Source organism: Pseudoliparis swirei, chromosome 15, assembly GCF_029220125.1.
Source record: "Pseudoliparis swirei isolate HS2019 ecotype Mariana Trench chromosome 15, NWPU_hadal_v1, whole genome shotgun sequence".
In the NCBI taxonomy this organism is placed as follows: Eukaryota; Metazoa; Chordata; class Actinopteri; order Perciformes; family Liparidae; genus Pseudoliparis; species Pseudoliparis swirei.
Window position 1 is genome coordinate 7,689,494 of NC_079402.1, and position 25,779 is coordinate 7,715,272.

At 39.5% G+C, this 25,779-nt stretch overlaps 2 protein-coding genes across 4 annotated transcripts in view; one reads left to right on the top strand and one right to left on the bottom strand.

Annotated features, from left to right (window-relative positions):
* rab27b (RAB27B, member RAS oncogene family) overlaps positions 1 to 14,940 on the top strand; it is a 55,950-nt gene extending 41,010 nt beyond the window's left edge. For both annotated transcript variants that reach the window (XM_056433008.1, XM_056433009.1), the window contains exons 2-6: positions 4,940 to 5,111; positions 7,945 to 8,033; positions 9,311 to 9,414; positions 9,625 to 9,748; positions 10,385 to 14,940. In XM_056433008.1, coding sequence (XP_056288983.1) covers positions 4,959 to 5,111; positions 7,945 to 8,033; positions 9,311 to 9,414; positions 9,625 to 9,748; positions 10,385 to 10,571 — 657 coding nt within the window. In that variant the 5' untranslated portion in view covers positions 4,940 to 4,958 and the 3' untranslated portion in view covers positions 10,572 to 14,940. The remainder of the gene's footprint in view (positions 1 to 4,939; positions 5,112 to 7,944; positions 8,034 to 9,310; positions 9,415 to 9,624; positions 9,749 to 10,384) is intronic.
* Positions 14,941 to 19,861: 4,921 nt separating this feature from the next.
* Positions 19,862 to 24,403, bottom strand: tmem267 (transmembrane protein 267). 2 transcript variants are annotated; one of them, XM_056433006.1, is made up of 3 exons: positions 24,386 to 24,403; positions 22,951 to 23,411; positions 19,862 to 22,167 (listed from the first exon to the last, which is right to left on the bottom strand). In XM_056433006.1, the coding sequence occupies exons 2-3, from the start codon at positions 23,353 to 23,355 to the stop codon at positions 21,832 to 21,834; spliced, it is 741 nt and encodes a 246-aa protein (XP_056288981.1). In that variant the 5' UTR covers positions 23,356 to 23,411; positions 24,386 to 24,403; the 3' UTR covers positions 19,862 to 21,831. The 2 variants fall into 2 exon arrangements, with proteins under 2 accessions (XP_056288981.1, XP_056288980.1); XM_056433005.1 differs by lacking the exon at positions 24,386 to 24,403 and having other exon boundaries at positions 22,951 to 24,344.
* Between the last annotated feature and the right edge of the window lie 1,376 nt (positions 24,404 to 25,779).

Sequence of the window (25,779 nt, forward strand, 5' to 3'; positions counted from 1 at the left end):
ATAGACCGAGCGGCCAGCTGCTGATCACTCACTCAACAGCCCGACTTGCATGAGTAGACGGTGCACCGAAGACTCATTTTGACCCAGGAAAAATCCTGGATGCGCGCCACTCGCTGTGAGTGCATGCACGCAGACAGCATTTAACGGAGCGAAGCAGCGCGCGCTCTGATCGCTCTTTAATGAAGTATCGATACTAAAAATATGCTAAATCACATCGTTTTTAACGTACGGGTACTTTGTTAGTATCGCTACACCGTGCAGCGTGACGGCAGCAGATGTAGCGGACTAACATCCAAGCTAACCTAACTTCCCAAACGCTGTGGACATCTGAACGCTGATTGGCCGAGACGCGACACGTCCCATCAAAGATGTTCTATTGCAAAGAGCACCACTCCACATTTTCTCCGCGTCTCACTGCAATCTCAACGGCAGCGGGCCAGGTGAAAAAAATAATAAATCGGAACGCGTCTCTGGTATTGTTCAGGGGGCCGGTCCAAATGGGGAGGCGGGCCGGATCCGGCCCGCGGGCCGTAGTTTGGGGACCACTGCTCTAAGGTCTGAGGTCAAGCAGTGACACCATAAAGATGCAGATGCGGAGGAAGATGCCGTTTCATTTCTGATGCATCACATGTTAAAGTAGAGTTTATTTTATTGTTCATGAAAGGAAATCTGGCCAAAAGAAATGTTTGCTTGGCACAGTGCATGTAAAGTACATGTTCATGTGGAATATGTCTCAATTGACTCATATAAACCGAGACCTATTCTTCTACATTTTACAGCACAGGCCTTTATAAAATAATCCGCTATACAACTCTGTTTAGTTTCAGAAGCTGCAAACTGTTTGTGAGTCAATCTGACTGACAGCTGTGACATCTGTTTGTGTTTGTGCTCTTCTTACACTGTTATCCTTTACATCCGTGAGATAAAAACACAACTTCCTGATAGATCTTCTGATAATGATGCTGATGAAGTTTACTCTTTTAATCCATTCTGTGCATTGAAGTTAAACTCTCCTATCATCCCTTCTCTATATAATAGACTCCTCTTTCCGTTTTCCCCCCTCTCCAATTGTGTGTGTATGTGTGTGTTTCAGCTGATACATTTTTTTATGTCTGTGTATGTTACGCTTTTGTTCTTCCTTGTTATTGAGACGGAAGCTTTAGCAAACACCAGGGACAACCTTTCTTCCACAACCTGATTGTTGCAAAGCTGTGAACCAAGTTGTTATACATTGTGTTTTTAGAAGTGCCTTCAGTTTTCACTTTATTATGTACACCTAGCTAAAGCCTTTAGTTATCAAGCTCCTCTTTTATGGAACCAGCTTCCAATTTCAGTCCGGGAGGCAGACAGTCACCTCATTTAAGAGTAGACTTAAGACTTTCCTCTTTGACAGAGCTTATAGTTAGGGCTGAATCAGGTTTGCCCTGGTCAAGCCCCTTGATATGCTGCAATAGGCTTATAGCTGCCGGGGGACGTTTTAGGATGCACTGAGCACCTATCTCCTCTTTTTTTTCTCCTTAGGGATGAATTTTCATCTCTCAATCACACGTTACTAACTCTGCTTTCTCCCCGGAGTCCTTTTGACTTCACGTCTCATGGGGTCATCGGACCCTATGAGACGACATAGATCCTATCTGCCTGATGGATCATCGAGGTCTGGGTCGTGGAATTCCTGCTACCGACTACGCCACTGTCCTGTTGAGACTCCGCCCATTGTTGAGACTCCGCCCACTCCTCTCTACCTCCATCTGCCAGATGGATCGTGGGGGTCTCAATCGTGGAATACGCCTTCTATGAACTATTCATACACTCTGTCATATTCATTGAATGTATTTTAACTCTAAATCTGTCCTTCTGTACACATTACATCTATTGCACCTGTCCATCCTGGAGAGGGATCCTCCTCTGTTGCTCTCCTGAAGGGTTATTTGGGAGTTTTTCCTGATCTGATGTGAGGTTTTGGGACAGGGATGTCTATGTGTACAGATTGTAAAGCACTCCGAGACAAATTTGTAATTTGTGAAATTGGGCTATACAAATAAACTGAATTGAATTGAATTGTTAAAATTACTTTTAGTTAAAGGACGATCAGATAAGAAGACAAGACGTGAAAGAATTATAACAATACAAATCTGAGTGAACATGGGGGTCTCTATATATGTGCACAAAGACGTACTTGTGGGAATAGAACCATTGTTTGCATTTACAGGTGCACTGTAGTTGTCGGGGGAATTGGGCGTGTAGAACTTAGCACAGCTCCTTTTTAGAGTGGAGCAGAACATCATTCCCATTAACAGAGGAGGAATTTAGTGTTTTGTTTGAGTGCTTGTGCTCAGGCTGTAGACGTCCTCCTTTAGACAAAAGATGTCTTTATTCGCCTTGATGAGGCGTTTCTCACACATGCATACATCTATTATGTCTTGGAAGGAAGTGGCAGCCAGTCGACACATAGGTGATGTTTCGTGGATCTATAATGATGAATGTATCTCATGCATCTATTTTATGACTTTGTGAATCAAGTCAGAAACATCTAGTCCACCAGAACTAAGAACATCTGAACTTACAGGATGTATTACATTCTATATAATTAAATGATGTTATGCTTAACAGTTTGTTGTCAGGGAACTGTGAGTCGTACTGTTCTCTGTCGTCAGCTGACCAAGCTGCTTTTAACTGTTTCACCCTCGGGGAGTCGTGACTGACCGAAGAATACAAACATGCCTGGTGTTCTCCTCCAGGGACGGCAGATCGATGAGCTCCACCCTTCCCCGTTGTCTAAATCCCGACCTCAGCCCCTTAGAGGGGCTTCATCAAAGCCAGGACTGAATGATGCTGAATGCGAGAGCACGGGAAGAAAGGGAGGAAAAACAAAACATCTTTCAGTTTGCTCTCATGTGATGCCTAGGTGTCACAAATAATGGAAACCTGAGTTATAAGGATTGCATTCTAGAACTTCCTAAACTTCCAGTGGTTTTCTTCCTTTTCTGTAAACCTTACAAATTTAGAGATGGGATTTACTTCCAGGAGGCCACTGATTTCACTTCATTAATCCGACACAGAGAAGATCATTTTCAGTTTGCTTTTGTTGCCAAACTTTATCGGTCTGGCAATGCATTTGTTAAAGCTATTGATTTTAGAAGTATGCTTTGTGTTAATGTGCAATTAGAACATACACATAATGTAGACAAACTGAGTTTTATCTTTCAATAGACTACTTATTTTCAATAAATAATTGAATAAGTAAATTGGTTTTAAACCTGCCTTGCAAGTTCCCCTTGTATAAGTACCAACATGGTGTAGCATTGTCCAATTTGTAACATTTATAAAAAATTAAGGGGCACATTGGCTATACCATTATTAGGGTAAACGATTCTGACGGTGGTGCAGGAGGAAAGGCCATGTTGATCTTTAAATCAACGGATTTCCTCTGTGTTAGCCCTTTTCAGGACAGTGTATACTGAGCTTGTCAAGCTCAGGCTGTCATCTTTCATTAGTCTAAGCTAGATTTAGATAGCCTCAGCTGTTCTTTCAGACAAATATTAGCCTGTAAACATTCGGACATTAATGGCAACATGTACTGTATGTGCAGTTTGGATTTTAATAACTACTTGACAATATTTATCAGATGTCAACTTGCTGATACAAAAACAAAATCTCATTCAGCATATGTGTTTACAATCTATATTTTAAACTAAATTAGTATTTTTACTTCCACTCACTTATTATAAGTCGAGCCATAGTGATCTTAACAACATTAAATAATTAATGTGTTAGCATATGAAACCCTACAGCTGCCATGAACACTTACCGTTGCAGCAAAATGTTCACAACTTTGCAGGGCTCTTTGGAAACAGGGTCTGTTAAAGGCCGCTCTTTATTGTTGTTGGCTCTATATTAAAATATATATATTTGGGAGCAAGATTAAATGTATACGAAAAGAGAAAAGATCGAACAACTAATTTGTTCTTTAATAAAACCATGCATGAAATAATATTAGTTGTCTAAACTTAACCCATTCTGTGCATTGAAGTTTCATGTTACACACTAGGTTTCAGGGCTCCAAATTATTTCTTCATGTGTTCCTCAGTAAGAAAGGTCCAATGTGCCTGGGGGAAAAAAAGAAAGTAATGTAACATCTGTTTGAACTAGTAGCTCTAGTAGTCACTGCTGCTCTTCCTGTTCTATAGGACCGTAAATAGCGGCCATTTATAGAAACGTAATTGTGTTTAGAATTGATAAGGGGCAAGCGCTGTTAAATTAACCCGGAATGCCATCTTTGCTTCAGTCCGGTTGGTGAATAGCGTCACTCTGACTCTAACGGTACGGTTTGAAGTGCAGTGAGGTCCATGTGAGGAGATTAGAGCTCCCAGTTGTTCACGACCCTCACTGTAATAACAGTGTTATATGTGCTTTCCCTCAGCTGAGTGAATTAGAGTCTTATGAGCTTCTTTCTAGATACATGATCACTTGGTGGAAGAATTTCCTACAGTCAATAACATCTCCACTAACTGGTGCTCGGACATACTCGGTTTACGGTGCACTTTCTCCTCAGCATCTTGACACAACGTTTGTGAAGAAATAAACCTGATATTCTTTATAGTACATTACATTTTCTACTGATTTCACATGCTCTGATATGTACTCTCAATCATCCCGCACTTTAACACACACACGCACACATGCACACGAACACACAGTAACTATTTCCCCAGAAATTCCTGTTCTGGATAGGCCCTCTGACCACACTCACATAATTCAACAGTGGGTAAACAACAGCTTGTTTACTTCTCAAACATCCTATGTTAGCGTTTTTTTCTGTGCCTTATTTCGTTGTTTCTTCTATTTGCATTTATCTCGCATTACCTTGCACACCCATGATCCCTATAACTAACTTAACTTTCTCTGTGTGTTAACATGCATCCCTGTCTGTTTTCCACAGGTATATTGCAGGCATCACTATGACTGATGGGGATTATGACTACCTTATAAAGCTCCTTGCCCTAGGGGACTCCGGCGTGGGCAAGACCACCTTCCTGTACCGATACACAGACAACAAGTTCAACCCCAAGTTCATCACCACAGTCGGCATTGACTTCAGGGAAAAGAGAGTGGTATGTTCTCATCTCCTGTCGGGCTCCAGCTGGTGGTTATTTTTATTAAGAGTATTCTACCATTGTTTCATCGATTAATCACAGATTTCTGATAGCAAACATATTTTTGGGTTAGTTTGGGAGCAATAGTAAATGTATACGAAAAGAGAAAAGATTAAACAACTAATTTCTTCTTAAAAAAATAAAAAAACATGCATCAAATAATATTATGATGTCGCAATGTTCCGCATTCAGTGCATTGAAGTGCCATGTGACACTCTGGGTTTTAGGACTCCAACTGTCATAAATTAACCTATTCAGTTTATTTTATTCAGCCCAATATCACAGATTAATTAATTAATAATAATATTAATTAATTTGCCTCAGAAGGCTTTACAATCTGTACACATACAACATGCCTGTCCCAGGACCTCACATCGGATCAGGAAAAACTCCCAAAAAATACAATAGGATCCCTCTCCCCGGATGGACAGAAGCAATAGATGTCACGTATAAAGAATGTTACAACACATTCAATGAATATGACAGAAATGTATGAATAATTAGTAGTAGGCATGGACCACGATCCAGACCTCCACAATCCATGAAACAGAAGGAGGTAGAGAGTAGTGGGGTACATCAGCAGGGACATGGTAGGAGGCCGAACCCACCAGGTAGGAGGCATCATCCCTTGTTATTGTCATCTACAGTAGCTATTGGAAATGAAAACACAATAAAAATGAGCTGAAATATAAAAGATTATATTTTAATTAAATACTTTGGGTTGAAAGAAAATCTTCGCATTAGTAGTTTACATTATTTATTCTAAACTTCGTGCTGGCGGGCCGTAATATATATCTTTGATTTGAACTGTATTTATTTGAGTTTCTCGCCAAACATTTTACAAGATTACATTCAAACGCATCATGATAGCATTATATTTTACTTGTATATATACATATATTATATATAGTTTGCCATTTACTAAAAACATGTTGGCTACCACTCTGATTGTCACTAAAACATGTTGAAAACCCAAACTCCTGTTGCTCACCAGGGTAAATTCATGGAGATCTCCAAGCGTGAAATGATATTCTGCCTCCGCACGTCAGAAATACTGACGATGCTGCCTTAATCCCACCACTCCAGAGGGTGTGTCTGCGTGTGAAGATCACACCCCAGTCAAGAGAGGAAACAGAAACAGACACATATGATCACAGCTGTAGCTCAGTGCTGTCAGGGGCTCCTCCTCAGGGCTTTTCGATGGAGGCCGAAGCTGAATCTGGACCGGTTTGCTTATTATTTGAGCCTTTGAACCAGAATTTACAGTTCTGATGAGCTGTAACGAAGCAAAATATCGAGCTGCTGTAAACTTAATATGAGAACCAATCCACACTTAATTTCTCCTGCTGGGCTTTACATTGCCAGTAGCTTATTGTGACTAATATTTAAATGTATACTCCTGTGTGATTCACATCACATTGATACAGTGACATTACTTACGTTGGTGTTAAGTTATCACAAGGGACTTTGAGCTTGTTATGACGTTTAAATGTATTACAGCTGCTTCTATATGACCAACATAAGTATAAGAATCCAGCACTGCACCAGGGCTCGCACTATGGAGCACTTGCACTGTCAGATGTACAAGTGTCATTGTTTTCCCACTGATTCAAAATCACCTAGAAAACTGAACGCCAAGCACTCTAGAGTTCTAAGTGTGATTGGTGTTAACGCAGCTTTAAAAGAGTGCCTCATCTGGGAAAGTGAGAGGCTTCCTGCAGAGACACAAATGCGACCGGCTGCAGCTCACAAGAGTTCATTACAGATTGTAAAGCCCACTGAGGCAAATTCGTAATTTGTGATATTGGGCTATATAAAATAAACTGAATTGAATTAAATCATTACAGAGTCACAGTCACTGTACATGCAATTAAAATAAATAAATAAATATAACATTCAGGAAGACTGAATCGTGAATACAGGTTATCGCCAGCACCTACTGTATGCAGACGTACCGTTTAACCGTCAAATTCCAGCAGAGACGAAGCAGCAACGCCTGCACACTGGTTCATCTGGCCCTGCTGTTGGCTGTTTGTGCTGCCTGATGTCTGCAGACAGCTGCCTGGTTAGCGTTAGTCAAACCCATGGAACAAAGTTGAATCCTTGCTGTTTGAGTGGCTAGACATCTCATAACTAGAAAACTAACAGAGCGTTCGGAATTCCCCTCTATATATACAGGACTGTCTCAGAAAATTAGAATATTGTGATAAAGTTCTTTATTTTCTGTAATGCAATTAAAAAAACAAAAATGTCATGCATTCTGGATTCATTACAAATCAACTGAAATATTGCAAGCCTTTTATTCTTTTAATATTGCTGACTATGGCTTACAGCTTAAGAAAACTCTAAAATCCTATCTCATAAAATTTGAATATTTCCTCAGACCAAGTAAAAAAAAAGATTTATAACAGCAAAACAAAATCAAACATTTGAAAATGTGTTTCCAGGTGTTTCGAGTTAATTAGACGATTCAAGTGATTTGTTTAATACCCTACTAGTATACTTTTTCATGATATTCTAATATTTAGAAATAGGATATTTGAGTTTTCTTAAGCTGTAAGCCATAATCAGCAATATTAAAAGAATAAAAGGCTTGCAATATTTCAGTTGAATCCAGAATGCATGACATTTTTGTTTTTTTAATTGCATTACAGAAAAATAAAGAACTTTATCACAATATTCTAATTTTCTGAGACAGTCCTGTATATATTTGGCCTTGCTAGTTTAAACGAATCACTCGAGCGACTGATAGAAAATCTAAACTAGTGTTTCTCTCCCCCCCCTCCCACAGTTGTACACAGCAGCCAACCCCAATGGGACGACGACGGGGAAGACCTTCAAGGTTCACCTTCAGCTCTGGGATACAGCCGGACAAGAGAGGTGGGCTGCTCATCACACTTTTACAGTTAGCAGTTTCAGTTTTTGCATTTCTGACATTTCTCTTTATGAAAAAAAAGATACCTTTTCTGCTCACAGTTGTCTTTACCAACATGTATTGAATAGCGACAGCCGTGCTCGTCAACCTGGTCTCCTCTGTCCTCTCTTTCAAAGGCCCCTGGGAAAGAATCACTTGTCCGAGAGGGAAATGCCGGCAGTGAAACTTTACATCTCTACTTTCTTTGCAAACTGAGCAAATGCACTTTAATTGACAGTAATTCTGGGTAACATTAGCTTTGGAATGTAACTTTATCATTATTTACATATTTCAAAGTGGTGTGGCATTCAAAGGCAAATCTAGTTTTGAGGAAAGGCCATGAAATTAGGAAGCTTGTTGCTGAAATCGATCATGTATAAGCACTGAATGGTTTGAGAAAGAAATAAGAGATCAGTATCGTCATGTGTGTTTCTATGCACCGCTTTGCCTCTAGTGTGTGTGTGTGTGTGTGTGTGTGTATAGCCTTCAATTGGAACTGGCCTTGATCTGTTGAATCTGTTTATAAAGGACTGATGAGTCATTGCGGGATGAGTCGGTGTTCGTTGCATAATTCTAACTTCATTTCTTCAGCTCGGTGTAATGAAACAAATTCCTACTTTTCATGAACTGATCTTTAAAGGAGCACCCACCCACTGCCGTCGTCATTCCACTCGTGAGATTAGTTCGTCAGACGGTTTGCCATGAAAACACCCTGATATCTGCTACTTCGTCCGGGTTTGTTTGCCTATCACATATTTTCTGAATAGTACGTGATGTTTACACAGAGTAATGTTCCCTGCTGCTGTCACCCAGAAGCCCAGCATGCGACAGAACAAACATTACATGGCTCTTTCTTATCAATTAGGACTTGCGCCTTAAATTTGTATATTCATAGATTCTGGATTTTTCAATGAGGGAGAAAAAATAAAAGATAATGAGTTCATTGTGGAAGACACAAAAGATTATTCGAAGCAGACTATCTTACTTTTTTATTCTATATGTCACTAATATTAATATTTCTTAATTTTTAATTCTCAAAATAATATATTTATTGAAAGAATTCTAATAATTCAATTTTCAGTTCACGTCTATTTTGCTGTCATTTTCATTGTGGAAGACACAAAGGAAGTACTGTTATGCTGGTGTGAACGCAGCATTGGAGGAACGGCAGAGTTCAGCTCTGACTTCAAATCTCAGCAGTGGTGTTAATTGTTTCCTTTTGGTGTGTGTGTGTGTTTCCCAGGTTCCGCAGCCTTACAACTGCGTTCTTCAGGGATGCCATGGGGTTCCTGCTGATGTTCGATCTCACCAGCCAGCAGAGCTTCCTCAATGTCAGAAACTGGATGAGTACGTTCCCAGCCTTTGTGTGTTTTAGAAGTCAAAGCATTCCACTACTTTGCTGTTAAAAACTCTTCCAAAGTATTTGTTGTTCCCTTTTATTCAAGCTCCCCCAGATACACCTGTCAAATACTTAGCTTTACAAAGATACCATTTTTCCTGTTTTACATCTGCACCTCATTTATTTGCTGCTGATGTTTTATTTGTATTAATTTCCAGGCCAGCTCCAGGCCAATGCCTACTGTGAGAATCCAGATATTGTGTTGGTAGGAAACAAGGCCGACCTGGCCGACCAGCGGGAGGTTCAGGAGAAACAGGCCAAGGAGCTGGCTGATAAATACGGGTACGTTTTTTTTCTTCTTTTTTCCCCCCATGCACAGTATTTGATGCAGGTGTTTCACAGCTTACTTAAATCAATTGATATTTCAACTGCCTCCATCTTATATTCTTCATTGGACAGTTATACAAACTGTCTACGAACTGCGACTGCCGACAGAGCCTTAGCTTTGACATTACACATAATAACACACTTCTTGTTATTATACATGCATTATCTGTAACGGACGATCCTTAGTAGAGATCAGGATTTCATTAAGGTCAGCTTTAAGACGAGCAGAAACACAAAACACAACATTACAGGCAGGCTATGACTCATGAGCAGCACTCAACACTTTCTCAACAAATGACTTCCTGTTTGACAAGGTAAATAAATCGTTTCCTGTTGTCCAGGCAGCTGACATTAACTGGCAACACACAAGCTGAACATCTCTCTGAGGGAGATGTTCAGGGGCAAAAGAGGAAAGCATGTACATCTAGGGGAGATGGGGAGGGCAACACTTGTACAAAATAAAGTTTAACAAGATGGAGTTCTGAGTTTGTAATGCAGAATCCACCAAATGTTAACTTTTTTTTCTTTCTGTGTCATGTTGTGGTAGAACGATCTCCTCCACAAAACAGTCCCTGTTCTTGTTGCCCACAGGATCCCGTACTTCGAGACAAGTGCAGCGACGGGGGCCGAGGTGGACAAGGCGGTGCTAACGCTGTTGGACCTGGTCATGAAGCGGATGGAGCAGTGCGTCGACAAGCCTCCTGCCGATCCAGCCAATGGGAACGGGGCTGCGAAGCTTGGCAATATGCAGCCCGATGAAAAGAAATGTGCATGCTAGACCGAGGAAGCAATGACCAGTCAGCACTTCTGTCGTCTGTCCTTTCTACTCGCCAGATCCTCTACTTTGTTTACCTTCTCCGTCATCTTGATTGCATGTGTCTTCATCTTCCCCCGTTCGCCCTCTTCTCTATAAAAAACTAATCTTTAACCATGCTCCTCTTTTTCTTTCTATTCCCTGCTGTGTTCTTCTTTCTCCTCCAGAACTGTCTGCCAGATGGTAATGAGACAAGCTTCCCCCCTCTGGTGGTTATTTGAAAGTATTACAGTCTCTTCCCTGTCTGCCTTTGAGCTCTGTCAAGGAGGAAATAAAAACAGGAGGGGAGAGTTTCATCGCTGTCAGACACATAATGTGCCTTGGCTGTCTGATGTGGGGCATAAAGAGCTTACTGTCAGGCTGTGTGTCTGTAAATAAGTCACTGTCCTCTTCTGAAACCGTGGTCTATTTCACACTGTTCTTTTATGCTGTACCCATACTAGCTACATATGATTCTTTTAGTTGTGTTTGGCTTGTCTGTTTGCTAAAACATGCACGACATTTGTGTTTAATATATTGACCAGGGTGTCATGGTGGAAGTTTTGACACTTGAGTGAGATGTGCTGTTCACAGATTATTGCTAAATATTAGGCCAATATTAAACTTTATATTAGTAACAGTTAATAAAACTTAGAGGTACGCCCCAAAACAAAGCAGAGGAGGTTAAATGGCCTGTGTTGAGTATTTTAGATTTAGTAGAGTAGATTGTTCATGGTCACACGTTAATGACTATAATGTATAGCAGTATCATGTTATTAAAATTGTTTTATTTTTATTTTTTATCAACACTTCAGTAATTCAATATTAATGTTGACCCTCATTTTGGAACCTTCTGTTTGTACATGTGATGGCAGCTTATGCAGCGAGCTGGCCACACACTAGACCAGCTTATGCGATCTAAGTCTAGTTAGCGGCCATGTTGATCATACTTCCCTCTTACACGGCTGTCTCTCCATTACATCTTCATGATGGTGCCAGACTTGGCCGATTTATGATTTGCAGATAGTACGCCATTCATACTGTAGGACTAATATGGGTACAGCATGGCACATATGAAGTGGAGAGAAAAAAGCCTCAATGTATGTTTATCATTCATAGTGTCCCAAGACCAGGATGTTGTTCCAGACTGATCTACTGCCTTGGCTTTTAAAGCGTTATTCCACTGTGGTGGAACAGACTTAGTCTCTGTAGGTGTTTGAGATAAATCTGCGACAGAAAACCGCGACTCTGGGAAGGCAATGTCCCCTTTATTCGCGAACACTTCGAGGAAATAACAAATAATTTTACTCTGAAGCCTAAAATATATACTGGCTTTTTACAAATAGAACAAGCAGGTTATGGAAGTCAACTCAAACGCATTAAATTAAAAGTTTAAATTAACTTATGAGTGGAGAGAATGATTGTATCAGTCAGCTTTTCATGGCAGCTGATTTTCCACAGTGACCCCTCATCTCTTTAGAACAGATAATCAGACAAAGTGAAATATCACTTTAAGGGCCCCCATACACGACCAATGTTCTAAGAATATGAAGTGACCAACTATTTATATGAATTACATGTAAAACATAGCTTATTATTTCTGTTGCCATAATTTCTGTTATATTCACATCTCGAAATTTATATTTGTAATGTTGTGTTCTTAAACTCGGTTGTCTTATTAACCCTCCCCAAAAAGTTAAAGTACAGGAAACAAGTGGGCTTAACAATTGAAGTTAGTGTGGACCAGTTTTTAAATTTGTGTTTGCTTCTTGTTGCTTAACACTTACTTTTTTCATTGTATAACAGACCATATAACTGCTGCTGAACTGTGCAGAAAACTTTATGAAATCGTGGCCTATCGCTACTAATTTCCAACAAGTTCATCTCAAAAGGCTGCATGTTTAGCACCATGTGCACAAAAGAACATCCGTCTTTGTAATCCGTTTTGATCTAAATAGCTATGAGTTCAAGATGATCTCTGTTCTAAGTGCAACTCGACAGTATTCATTATGTCAAGTGACAACTTGATCTGCCTTACTTCATGAAAAGTCTTGATCCGAGTTAAAGTGCACCAGAAACGAGGGAAATGATGGTTGCGCTTGCCACCTGCTGGCAGCTAAATCCTTATTTATTTCCTTCAGTGAGCAAAGGGGAGGTTTTATAGAGCAGTCCTCAGCTGCATAAAAGTAGGATTACTGTAGGTTGGTTTGCAAATTTTACTGAAACCAGGGGCTGCCAGATGGGTCAAAACAAAGTAATGCTAAGTATACGATGAGTGTGGCTTATTAATGGTAAAACACTGCTGTAGTCATTTTAAAGATTATAATTTATTGATTAAATCCTCTTTTGCGCACTTGCAGGAGCCATAAAAAAAGTTTAAAGAATCATGGGGCTTTGGTTTCACCTAACCGTCACCTATGTTTATTTTACCAGTGTGCCAAATTTACGAAAGAAAAAACATCACAAACAAGCATTTTGTTTTCATCAGACCTCATTCTGCTGTCTGCACAGAGGAAAAACTGGCTTCACAAATAGAAAAATATTCAATCCAAAAATATTTTGTGTTGACAAAGTCACCTCCCAACAGGTGATCTCAGTGCCATATCTCACCGCTTTTGTGATTTCAGTCTGTCAAAATATGAATTTGCTGCCTGTGAAGACAAAAGAAGCTGGCTCACGTTGTGCCATTCTCTCCCAATTGTTCCAAGGAAATGCTGTATTTCTATAATTTTGGTTTGTTTGTTAATCAACTTACTGTTTTTTGTCATCAGTAGATTTGACCTTTTAATTTTGGTCATGTAATTGTAATGTACAGGTTACATATTTCTAAACACTTACAGACGCAACATGGTGGAATCCTCTCTACATTCTCTTCTAGTTTTATTTTGTTTGTTTCCTTGGACCCAATTTCCACTAATGAAGCAAGTCATGTTACAGTTAAGCAAGTTGTTAAAGCTGCAGTAAATTATTACTTTTTTTGATAACTTTGGTGGGTTGGAACGAGCTAAGAACGAAACATTAACAACTCTCCAGAGTTGTGAAACATGTTCATCCCTTTGGAGTATAGTTTAAGTGCTTCTGATGAAACGTATTCCACTGTTCACACTTCTTAAATTAGTTTTGGTCTCCATCAACTCCTGAGAAGAATATATCTGGCTCTTTGACTGCTAAATGTTCCAGTCACGTCTTAAGCAAGATGCAAACTTTGTCCGTCTGCTGTTTGCAGCTGGACAGATATGTATGGTGGTTTTATTCCAGTTTGTTTGGTGAAAATAGAAGGGGGTTGTGACACTAAATGTGCCATAAAGCCAAAACAATAAGTTAAAAGAGGCTAAAGATCTCCGTATTATGAGGCATCATTCACTATGAGTAGCATCTTTCACATTACACAATCTGTTGTTACTATACAACTTAGACTAGTGCAGCTTTAAAATGTGTCATAAGTGTCTTTTAAAAGTCTAAAAGCTTACCAAGTGTTAATTATCAATCAAGGTTGTAATTAAAACATCTTTGAAAAGTGTCCATGTTTTTGGTTAAAAGTATAGGTAATCTGTTTAAATCATGAAATGATTCTTTGCAGCCTTATTTGTCAATATGACTGGTTTATTCATTTAATTTAGTTTATTAATAACTAAAGTAGGTAACAACTGGATCTACCGGGAAACTTAGAAAATTAAGCAAGGACACAATGAACTCCTTAAAATGCATCTGCAGCACCACGTACATTTTTTGTGTGGTTTGACTCTATATTTCCAGTGCGCCTCACCTCTAGATGGACAATGCCTTTTATTGTGACAATCTTCCAACGTAATTTTTCAGCTTCTATCGCAGCCTGCGTTTTTCCTTTCATTTAGCATTCAGCTGTGCCACTGGTATATCTGATGTTCACTTTCTTGATTCATGTTTTAGCATAGAGCATCTCTTACATGTTTTTTTTGGTAGTTTTTTAATTCACTTTGAAAGTTTACACAGTTTGAAGAGTCATGTTGTGCCTGTTACTAACTCTTCTGTCTGATCCTCTGTAAAGTTGATGAGCTCCTAAATATTCAATGCATTATAGATTATAGTTTACCAAGCAGAGGAAAAAGAGACCAGAAGTTGTGATGTGTTTGTGCTCAATATATCAAAACAACTAATCAATCCAAGTACCTCGAAGAGCTTTTATTTTTGGAAATCCTCTGTGTGAATTCTCACTGATGCCTGCGGTTTATACACGTTTCTTCAGTTTTTTCACTGTGTCTATCGATGCCTGTGTGTGTTTGTTGTAACATCAGCATGTTTGACACAATAAGAATGAAAATACCTGTGATGTGTTTAATGTTTCCGAGCTGCAAATAAATCTTTGTTTGTTTTATCTTGTGTTGTTTTTACAGAACAGTCATCTTTTGGTTTAATGCAGATAATATTTGTGTGTATGTACAGTATGTGTGTATATACATATATATATGTATATCTATATGTATATAATATACACATATGTATATGTATATATATATATGTACAGGACTGTCTCAGAAAATTAGAATATTGTGATGAAGTTCTTTATTTTCTGTAATGCAATTAAAAAAACAAAAATGTCATGCATTCTGGATTCATTACAAATCAACTGAAATATTGCAAGCCTTTTATTCTGATTTATTGCTGATTATGGCTTACAGCTTAAGAAAACTCAAATATCCTATCTCTAAATATTAGAATATCATGAAAAAGTATACTAGTAGGGTATTAAACAAATCACTTGAATTGTCTAATTAACTCGAAACACCTGCAAGGGTTTCCTGAGCCTTGACAAACACTCAGCTGTTATAAATCTTTTTTTTTACTTGGTCTGAGGAAATATTAAAATTTTATGAGATAGGATTTTAGAGTTTTCTTAAGCTGTAAGCCATAATCAGCAATATTAAAAGAATAAAAGGCTTGCAATATTTCAGTTGATTTGTAATGAATCCAGAATGCATGACATTTTTGTTTTTTTAATTGCATTACAGAAAATAAAGAACTTTATCACAATATTCTAATTTTCTGAGACAGTCCTGTATATATACATACACACATACAGTGGGTATGGAAAGTATTCAGACCTTTTTAAATGTTTCACTCTTTGTTTCATTGCATCCATTTGCTAAAATCAAAAAAGTGTAGAAATGTTTGCAAATTTATTTAAAAAGAAAAACTGAAATATCATATGGTCATAAGTATTCAGACCCTTTGTGTGACACTCATATTTAACTCACATGCTGTCCATTTCTTCTGATCCTACTTGAGATGGGTCTACTACTTTATTGGAGTCCAGCTGTGTTCAAATAAATTTGATTTGACTTGATTAGAAAAGGCACACACCTGTCTATATAAGACCTTACAGCTCACAGTGCATGTCAGAGCAAATGAGAATCACGAAGGAAGGAACTAACCAAGGAGCTCAGAGACAGACTTGTAGCAAGGCACAGATCTGGCCAAGGTTACAAAATAATTTCTGCAGCCCTCAAGGTTCCCAAGAGCACATTCACCTACATAATCCTTAAGTGGAAGAAGTTTGGGCCGACCAATTCAATTCAATTCAGTTTATTTGTATAGCCCATTTTCACAAATTACAAATTAGTCTCGGAGTGCTTTACAATCTGTACACATAGACATCCCTGTCCCAAAACCTCACATCGAATCAGGAAAAACTCCCAAATAACCCTTCAGGGGGGGAAAAAGGGAAGAAACCTTCAGGAGAGCAACAGAGGAGGATCCCTCTCCAGGATGGACAGGTGCAATAGATGTAATGTGTACAGAAGGACAGATTTAGAGTTTAAACACATTCAATGAATATGACAGTGTATGAATAGTTCATAGTTGACATATTCCACGATGGAGACCTCCACTATCCATCAGGCAGAGAGTAGTGTGCGGAGTCTCAGCAGTGGGCGGAGTCTCACTAGGCCATGGCATAGTTGGTATTAGGTATATTCCACGATCCAGACCTCGATAATCCATAAGGCAGATAGGATCGATGACGTCTTATAGGGTCCGATGACCCTATGAGACGTGAAGTCAAAAGGACTCCGGGGAGATAGCAGAGTTAGTAATTTGCAATAGAGAGATAAAAATTCATCCATAAGGAGAGAGACAAGAGGAGATAGATGCTCAGTGCATCCTAAAACGTCCCCCAGCAGCCTATAAACCGATAACAGCATATCAAGGGGCTGGACCAGGTGAACCTGATTCAGCCCTAACTATAAGCTCTGTCAAAGAGGAAGGTCTTAATCTACTCTTAAATGAGGTGACTGTGTCTGCCTCCATGACTGAAGGTGGAAGCTGGTTCCATAAAAGAGGAGCTTGATAACTAAAGACCAGAACTCTTCCTAGACCTGGCCGTCCAGCCAAACTGAGCAATCGTGGGAGAAGAGCCTTGGTGAGAGAGGTACAGAAGAACCCAAAGATCACCGTGGCTGAGCTCCAGAGATGCAGAAGGGAGATGGGAGAAAGTTCCACAAAGTCAACTATCACTGCAGCCCTTCACCAGTCGGGGCTTTATAGCAGAGTGGCCCGACAGAAGCCTCTCATCAGTGCAAGACATATGAAAGCCTGCATAGTTTGCCAAAAAACACATGAAGGACTCCCAGACTATGAGAAATAAGATTCTCTGGTCTGATGAGACCAAGATTGAAATTATAAGCGGTATGTGTGGAGAAAACCAGGCACTGCTCATCACCAGCCCAATACAATCCTAACAGTGAAACATGGTGGTGGCAGCATCATGCTTTGGGGGACAGGACGAATGGTTGCAATTGAAGGAAAGATGAATGCGGCCAAGTACAGAGATATCCTAGAAGAAAACCTTTTCCAGAGTGCTCTGGACCTCAGACTGTGCCGAAGGTTCACCTTCCAACAAGACAATGACCCTCAGCACACAGCTGAAATAACAAAGGAGCAACTCTGTGACCATTCTTGACTGGCCCAGCCAGAGCCCTGACCTAAATCCAATTGAGCATCTCTGGAGAGACCTGAAAATGGCTTTCCACCAACATTCACCATCCAACTCGACGGAACTGGAGAGGATCTGCAAGGAAGAATAGCAGAGGATGCCCAAATCCAGGTGTGAAAAACCTGTGTATTTGTGTATAAATATATATGTGTATGTACATATATATGTATATATATATATATATTGTAAAGCCCAATATCACAAATTATAAATTTGATCAGGAAAAACTCCCAAGAAATATAAAAAAAACTTTCACAGGGGAAAAAAGGGAAGAAACCTTCAGGAGAGCAACAGATGGACGGATGCAATAGATGTCATGTGTACAGACACATTCAATGAGTATGAGAGAGTGTATGAATAGTTGGTGTAGCATGGACCACGATCCAGACCTCCACAATCCATCAGGCAGATGGAGGTAGAAAAGGAGGAGTGGGCGGGGCACATCTGCAGGGCCATGGCATCAGACCCAGCCAGCCATGAGACGTGAAGTCACTAAGACTCCGGGAAGAAAACTGTTAATAATGTGCAATGGAGAGATGAAAATTCATCCATATATGTGTATATTGTGGTGGATAACATAATTCACCCACGGAACTATGGGTGGGGGGAGTGTTTAGCACGGACCCGTTTAGCGGACGGAACGACCGTCCAGTTTAGTCCGGTTTTGACTTGAGGAATGAACGTCTTTTGGTATTGTGTTCATTAAAGCTTTGTGCTGGATACTCCGCCTCCGACTCCCGTCTCTCGGCACTACAATATATATATATATATATATATATGTAAATTTATATAAATATATACACATTTACACATATATACATACATTTAGACATATATATATATATACTAGTGCTGTGAAAAATAACGCGTTAACTCAGTTAATTCAATTACAGGTTTAACGAGTTATTTATTTTTAACGCATTTAACGCATGCGCAGAATGAGCTTCCAATCCGTCTGCTGTTGGTCGTCGGGACGAAAAAAAAGTCACTTGCAAAATGAGCTTCCAATACACCACTTCAATCTGAACTCTGTCCGCTCTCATGCAGACGGTCTGTTCATCGGTAATGATCCTTCCGCAGGTTCACCTACGGAAACCTTGTTACGACTTTTACTTCCTGTAGATCAGGGGTCTCAACACGTCGATCGCGACCTGCCAGTCGATCGCGGCGTAGTGTTGGTAGATCGCATGACATTAAAAAGATTGGCCCGCCCCCTGACATGTTCTCTATAGCACGTCTTTGTTCTTTTATTAAACTAAACATCTGTTGTTGATCGTATCTCCACAGCAGCATGTCATTTCTGTCTCTTCGTGTTGCGTTAACACTTATCGATCTCCGTCTCGCGCGCCACAGAGCTCCGTGCGCGCGCATCGGGACCGAGCAAAAAAAAAGTCACTTGTCAATCTGTCCCCGTGTCCGGGCCGGTGAGGTTTCAGCTTTGCAGCGGTGTCCCCGCCGTCCCTTTCATCACGGCCCAGTTCCTGAAGAAAACCCACAGTCAGTTTGCCTCAGCAGCTGCTAGAGGAAGACTAGAGGCCTTTAGATTGTATCATGGTGGAGTTAATGGTTGACAAACAAGAGAAAAATGTTCTGTTTAACCCTCCTGTTACCTTTACTAACATATTTTACCCTCGGGGTCAATTTGACCCCAGCAATTAAAACCTCCAGAAAATTATTAGAATTAATATTGCTTCCCAAGTTTAAGTGTGAGGTACTTTATGTTTGTTTGTTGACTACCTAAATAGCCCTTTAAATAAATAAAAAAGTTGATATTTCTTATGTTTGACACAGTGAAAAACAGCCTGGGGTCAAAATGACCCCAAAGAACACCGACATTAAATATTGAATGGGGTCAAATTGACCCGAAAGGTAACAGGAGGGTTAAACATTCTGTTTAAGATGAAGATGTATTAATGTTCCATATGGAAGAAAACTGCTAAATAACTGCTGAGTTGCAGCACCATTGTATAGAAGAATGTATAAATGTATATATCCGTCTTTTGTCATAAATATCTATGTTCTCACAAAATATACCGAGAATATCGGTAATATGTGATTAATCATGATTAATCCACAAAAACCTGTGATTAACCAGATTAAAAATGTTAATCGTTTCACAGCCCTAATATATATACATATATACAAAGTCATTGTATGTTGAAAAGTGAGAAAATGTATATGTCTGTATATTAGGTTATAAAATGGTATGAAAAAGTAGTATTTTGAAAGAATACGCTGTAAAGACAGAATATATACACAGGATATATTCCATTGGGATAAAAAGAACACAACTTTAAAACTATCCTGTTATTATCTAGACTTTATTAATATTGAAATAAAATGATCATACAAAAACATGAATAAATAATAAAAAGCAAAATGTAAACAAAATCCTTACATTGTGCAAAATGTAACATATTACATGAATAAAGGTCACATCAGCAGCGGTAAAATATATTAGTTACACTCAAAAACACACTGGTGACTCAAATTGGATTGTGGCCATTGTGTAACCTCTTTCTAAAAGTCAACAATACATACATTTATGGATGTTTTTTTTCTTCAATCCACTGGGCAATTCCCACCCTATACGCCAAATTGTGAACCCTTCACAATTGCAGCAACCTAGTGGAAAACAAGCAACATGACAACCTTACCAGCAGCTCCAAAAGAAAACTGATCTAAATAAATAAATAAAAACTCAAATATAAATTAAAATATGTGTTGATTATGGCTATTTGAGAATAGTGTGAATATCCCAAGTAAAAAAGACCGAAGCAAAAACCTCTTGCCGAGTCCACTATCCCTTTCATATTTAAAGCAATTGTATTAAAACTACAAGTTCCTAAAACCCATTACATCCACAGTACTAACACATATGAAGCATCATGTAATAAATAATACAACACCATTATCCACCCACTAAAACAGTGCCGTGACTTCCTACCTCTAAATGCGCCGTGTCTTAGAGCATGCTAATATTCATGAGATAAATAGTTGAAATAAACTGTCTTCTGCAAGTCATGGGGTCACCAATTTCTATGAGTCATCTGTACCGCATCAATTATTTAATTAAATAACAGCATCGCAAAAACTGCTGTATAAGAATATACAGAAAATCAACAATTTATAGTACTGTCGATCAATATGTTATATGAAGATATTACTAGCAATAGAAACAGGATTGAAAAAAAGTTCCAGCATCTCTCCTGGTCCCTAATCTTTTGAATGTTCGATGTAAAATAGAGAGGTTATTTTTGATCCTCTCACCCAGCCATTTCAGTCTTAGCTTTTGCTGCAACAGCTGAAAGTAATGTCAAAAATGATACTCTGGAAAAGAAATTAATAGCTCTCCGTCATTGGTACAGTGGGAACACAGCTGGTCGATTAATGCACACAAGTGCCTTGGGAATAAGGTTTTTTTTTTTGCTAAATGGAGCAACAAAAAAACTTTACGAAATTGAAAAAACCACCACGTGACACAGGAAAATATCCTAATCCATAATGGTTGGTACTGAAAATTCTGAATTTGAAACGAAATGTCGAAAATAAGGATCTTCTAACAAAATGAGAGTACGCTGGCAGAGTGGCGACGGCTGGCAAGTACAGGCGTTAACAGCCAACGATAACATGTGTTCTGTGGTGATTAATGGTGGACATGTCATTAGAATTAAAATGTATTTGACAATGAATGTACAATGCAATAAATTTCACTATGGCAGATCGGCAATGCACAGTGGAATAACTGACAATATACCGTCGCACACACTGAGGGTGAGAGTTAGTGTCATACAGCTAGTGGATGACCTTTGGTGGGCTTTTCCTTGAGTGTTCCTTCTTAGGACAGTAGACAGACAGTGATAGTTCAGGTGATGACTGTTGAAGAGTTTTAGGGGCCAAGAAATGATAAGAAGTCTCTTAACTTAATTAGATACACATCACTCTCCACATACAAGTCAACAAGATTCTCATACATTCCCTTAATACTAGAAAGAAAATGGATTGGCACACATACGTTCCACAGTTATTGGTATTTTACAGATTTCTCAAACTATGGAAAGCCACATTGTATGTTTTTGGTTTTTCAATATCATGTAGTGACAGTGTTCTCATACTTGTGGCTTGAAAAACTAATCAGATTCTTAGTTTTCTGTTTTTGAAGTAATGTTAAGTATCTAATAGTCGTTTCAAACAGCGAAGCGTCAGCAACATTTTTGGACCCGAAGATTTCACAGCAGAACTGCATACAACGTTGTTGGCTAAAGTTGGTGACTCCTAAACATCGATGGCCACCCCGTGTTTGGTGGAGATCACGTCTCTGGTCCCTGTCAAATACATGAGCACCGAACACAGGTGAGGAAGCGTCGCTGTGGTGCTGACGTACAGCCAGTAGGGAAGCGGCGCCGTGTTGCCGAACGGGCATACCCACAGGCCGTGGCGCACAGCATCGCGGACGTGGTGCGTCGCCATGGAAATGAACAGCATCCACGGCAGGGAGCACCAAGCGTCTTTGAGTCGTCCGATCCACATGAGGAAGCGGAGGGAGAGACAGAGAATGGGGATGAGAGAGGAGCAGTGTAGAGGAGGACGCTGAGGGAGTGACACAGCAGCCTGGAAGAAAAGTGGGGAAATGAATTATCAAGAATAATAAACCATAATCCTTACATAATGTCGGTGTTCCTCAATCTACAAATTGTTTACTGCAAGACCTGTGCTGCAGGACTTTTGCAGAATTATGTGTCACCCCTCTCCTTTCAGAGTAGTTTTTTAAAGCCACTGCTCACCATCAGTTAACACTGAATATAGTCGAGCACATCATCAAAAGGGTTTCCTTCAAGGGACTGCTACTTTTACAGCTACATTCTGTTTGTTACAAATAACAATTTAATATGCAGATTTTGCATTGAAAAAAAGAAAGCTGAAAACAGTTTGTAAAAAGTGGTCCAAATCTGAAAGATGGCACTATGAAGAGTGTCGATTTTTGACACTGCGGTTTGATGACATCTTGAGAGGGAATTAGTTTAAAATAATAATTTAAAAAAACAATAATGTAAATAATCTACGGTAACTGAACCAGACCAAGACTTAAATGTACAATCTATCGCCTCTCTTTCTGGTATGGTTGTCGTCCTTGGGAAGCTACTTTAGCAAAGCCGCACAAATGACCTGAACTCATTGTACAGTGTTCTCTCAAAAATAATCTGAACATTGCTACCATGAAAGATGGATGGTGGCAGACAAATACATCATTAAGCAAACACCTACATACTCTGATGGCCACTACTTTTTACTCTTCGCAAAAACATGAACTGATGAACGTTACAGAGCAGAAAGTCATGATTCTTTATATTTTAAAGTGTCCACACACTTTTTCATATTTTTATCAAATGTTACCTTGAGTGACAGGGATCCAGCCATATAGAAATGGTCCAGGTCTATGATTGATGCCAGAAGACCAGCAAGCAGCACCTCATACAGATCACTCTTTTTCCTTAGTCCAATAACAACTGCCCATGACCACAGGCCAACCAATCCGTGCGTGGCGTTGTCCAAGGCAGCACGCAACCACAGGTGGTTTTGGATGACGGACAGCTGGAGGGCGTGGTCCGCCACCACACAGAACATACCAAGTCCTGCTGAAGCCAGCAGAGAGGCGGAGCTGAATGTCTGGAGGAGAGCCTGAGCTTTCTCCGTCTCTATAGCAAGGCTGAGAGGTACTAGAGCACCTTCTCCCCCAAGGCCCATCTCCAATAATGGGGATGAGGAGGAGGAGTCAAGCTTGGAGTAGAATCCTTGCATGTCAAAAGATGGCTGTGGGGGCCAATCCCACAGAAGGTCAGCAACAGTCAGGTAGACTGGAGGAGGAAGACAGGCAGGAAGGAGAGGGGTTACTGAGGGAAAGTGAACAGTGAAAAGAAAAAGCTTATACATATCGGCTTTGAACATATCGCCCCCCATAGGATTTTGATTGTGACTTTGCTATGCGTCAAGCAATAAATCAAACATATAGCTGTAGTCTCACAAATAGACTACATCTACAATAAACTACATTGTTTAAATGTAGTACAACCAGTACTAAATAAAAACAATAAATACAACACCGAGCACATTGGGTACGACAGATTAAAGTGAACTTTCCAGTGTGAGTTTTTTTTAGTGCAGTTTTTTGCATTATAATAATGCAGAAGCTCTCTCACTATAATGCCACTTCAAATATGACAACGTATATTGAGCAGAGCGTGATCATAACTATATTGACTTCTGAACCCAGATGGGACATAAAGACAGCTCTCTGTCTCTCGTGATTAGGACACATTCAACTGGCAGACTACCTGGATTCACCTCATCGTTAAGGACAGCTGGTGTCTCTCGCTTTGAACATTCTTTTTCTGAAACATTATGCCTACGAGCGTGAATGTTTAATTAGCTAGCCACGAGCTAACGTTGATGAGGCTATTTGTGTTAGCTACCTGCTGTATTATGTATGCAAGGCGAACACGGGTTACGTTTATGTTCCTTTAACGCTGACAAGTTAACAGTTTTAAAAGGAAGACATGAGCGATAGCCTAACGTTAATTCATCTTAACTAGCTACGATAACTTGCCGGTCACCAGGAGCTAGCTGGCTAACACTGACATTTAATGATGCCGCTTTGTGTAGGCGAACAGCAGCTGTCACGATTAGCTCTGCTCTGACTGCAGCGCGTTTTACAATATGACACGTTTCGCATACAATTAAAACACGTCATTCAATTGTTTATTGTCTGATTTAAATGTTTTTATGTCAGTTCTGACTAACTGGCTGATACATATAAGCTAACGTTACTCACCCCATTGCCTTGCGTTGGTTCCTGGACCGACAGGCTTCAGGCTTCTTCTGTTGTGATTTAGTAAAACAGTATTGGTGGTCGGCGGCGCTTTGCTGCTACCCACAGGTCATGGGCGGAACAGCTAGATACAGTCAGAAGGAAAGTCCTTCCAACGAAATTCAATGTAACGAGTATATATTTCGTGAAAAACACATTGAAAAGTAAATCCATGTCCAACATAATTTTTTTTTAAAGCCTCTGTTGCCCTTTTCCCCCTTATTTTTTTAACAGAGTTTCTCTGTGTTTTCGTGGTAAAATAACACGTGGTAAAATATCACTGTCAAACCGAATTGTAATTACCTTCGCATTCGAGAATGCGGAAGGTTATGTTTTGATCGCTGTGTATTTATTTATTTATTTGTAGGCCTATGTGTGTTATTCGCATAACTCAAAAAGTATGAAACCGAATCGCATGAAATTTGGTGGGATGATTGGTTATTATCCGGGGACCATTTGATTAGATTTTGGGATCGATCGGGTCAAAGGTCAAGGTCATGAAAAGGTCAAAATCTTCTTTTTACCATAGCGGTGTCAATTTTTATCCAATTGGCATGCAACTAATGTCAAAATGTTCACAATGCAATACCCAAACTTGTGATATTCGACATGTCATAATGACCACAATATCCGGTATCAAATTTCATCAATTTACAGTTCCCTACACTCTGCAAGTATCAAAAAAGTGGCTGCGGCGAAGGTATGCGCTCTACCGAGTGCATACTCTAGTTAACACATAGATTGGGTATAGGTTGGGTAACAAACCGTTTCTATGTTTAGGGACACCACACTAAATAATTAAATAGTTCAGTTGTGAATTTAATCAATTTAATAAATCTCAAATTACATATTTACATTTCAATGTTAAGACTATTTAGTATTTAGTTTAACATGAATTATTTTAATATATTTAATCATATATATATTTCTAGTGTTTTTTTCTTCTACAAGCCCTGACTGGTACTGTGACCAGGACTTAGATGGACAGTTATTAAAACAAACTAGGACCACACATTGCCAGAGGTTTATTGATGAACAATGTATTTTGCACTGGCCAGACTTTAACTTTGTTGTTATTAATGGAGAGCTTGAGGCGACCAGACTAAGTTATATTTTTGGGATCGGAGCACTGATGTTTACATTAGCTACTGCAGAGAGCCATCCAATCTAGGCAGACAGAAGGATCGGATCCAGCGACCTGCAACCCTGAATAGCATAAGTGGATCAGATAATGGAATGGAATCTAACCTTCAGTGACTGCAGATTCTCCGAGAACCACTAGAGGGTTAACAAATGACTATAACTTCTGAAGTGACTAACACTGCAGCATGGCTCTCTTCTTAGAGGTGTAAAACATA

What these genes read in the sequence shown, in the direction of transcription:
- tmem267 (XM_056433005.1), bottom strand. Translation starts at nt 23,514, where the DNA reads ATGGGGGGCGATATGTTCAAAGCCGATATGTATAAGCTTTTTCTTTTC. An exon ending in CTGGATCCCTGTCACTCAAG is followed by an intron (nt 22,168 to 22,950) that starts GTAACATTTGAT and finishes CTTTTCTTCCAG; the next exon opens with GCTGCTGTGTCACTCCCTCA.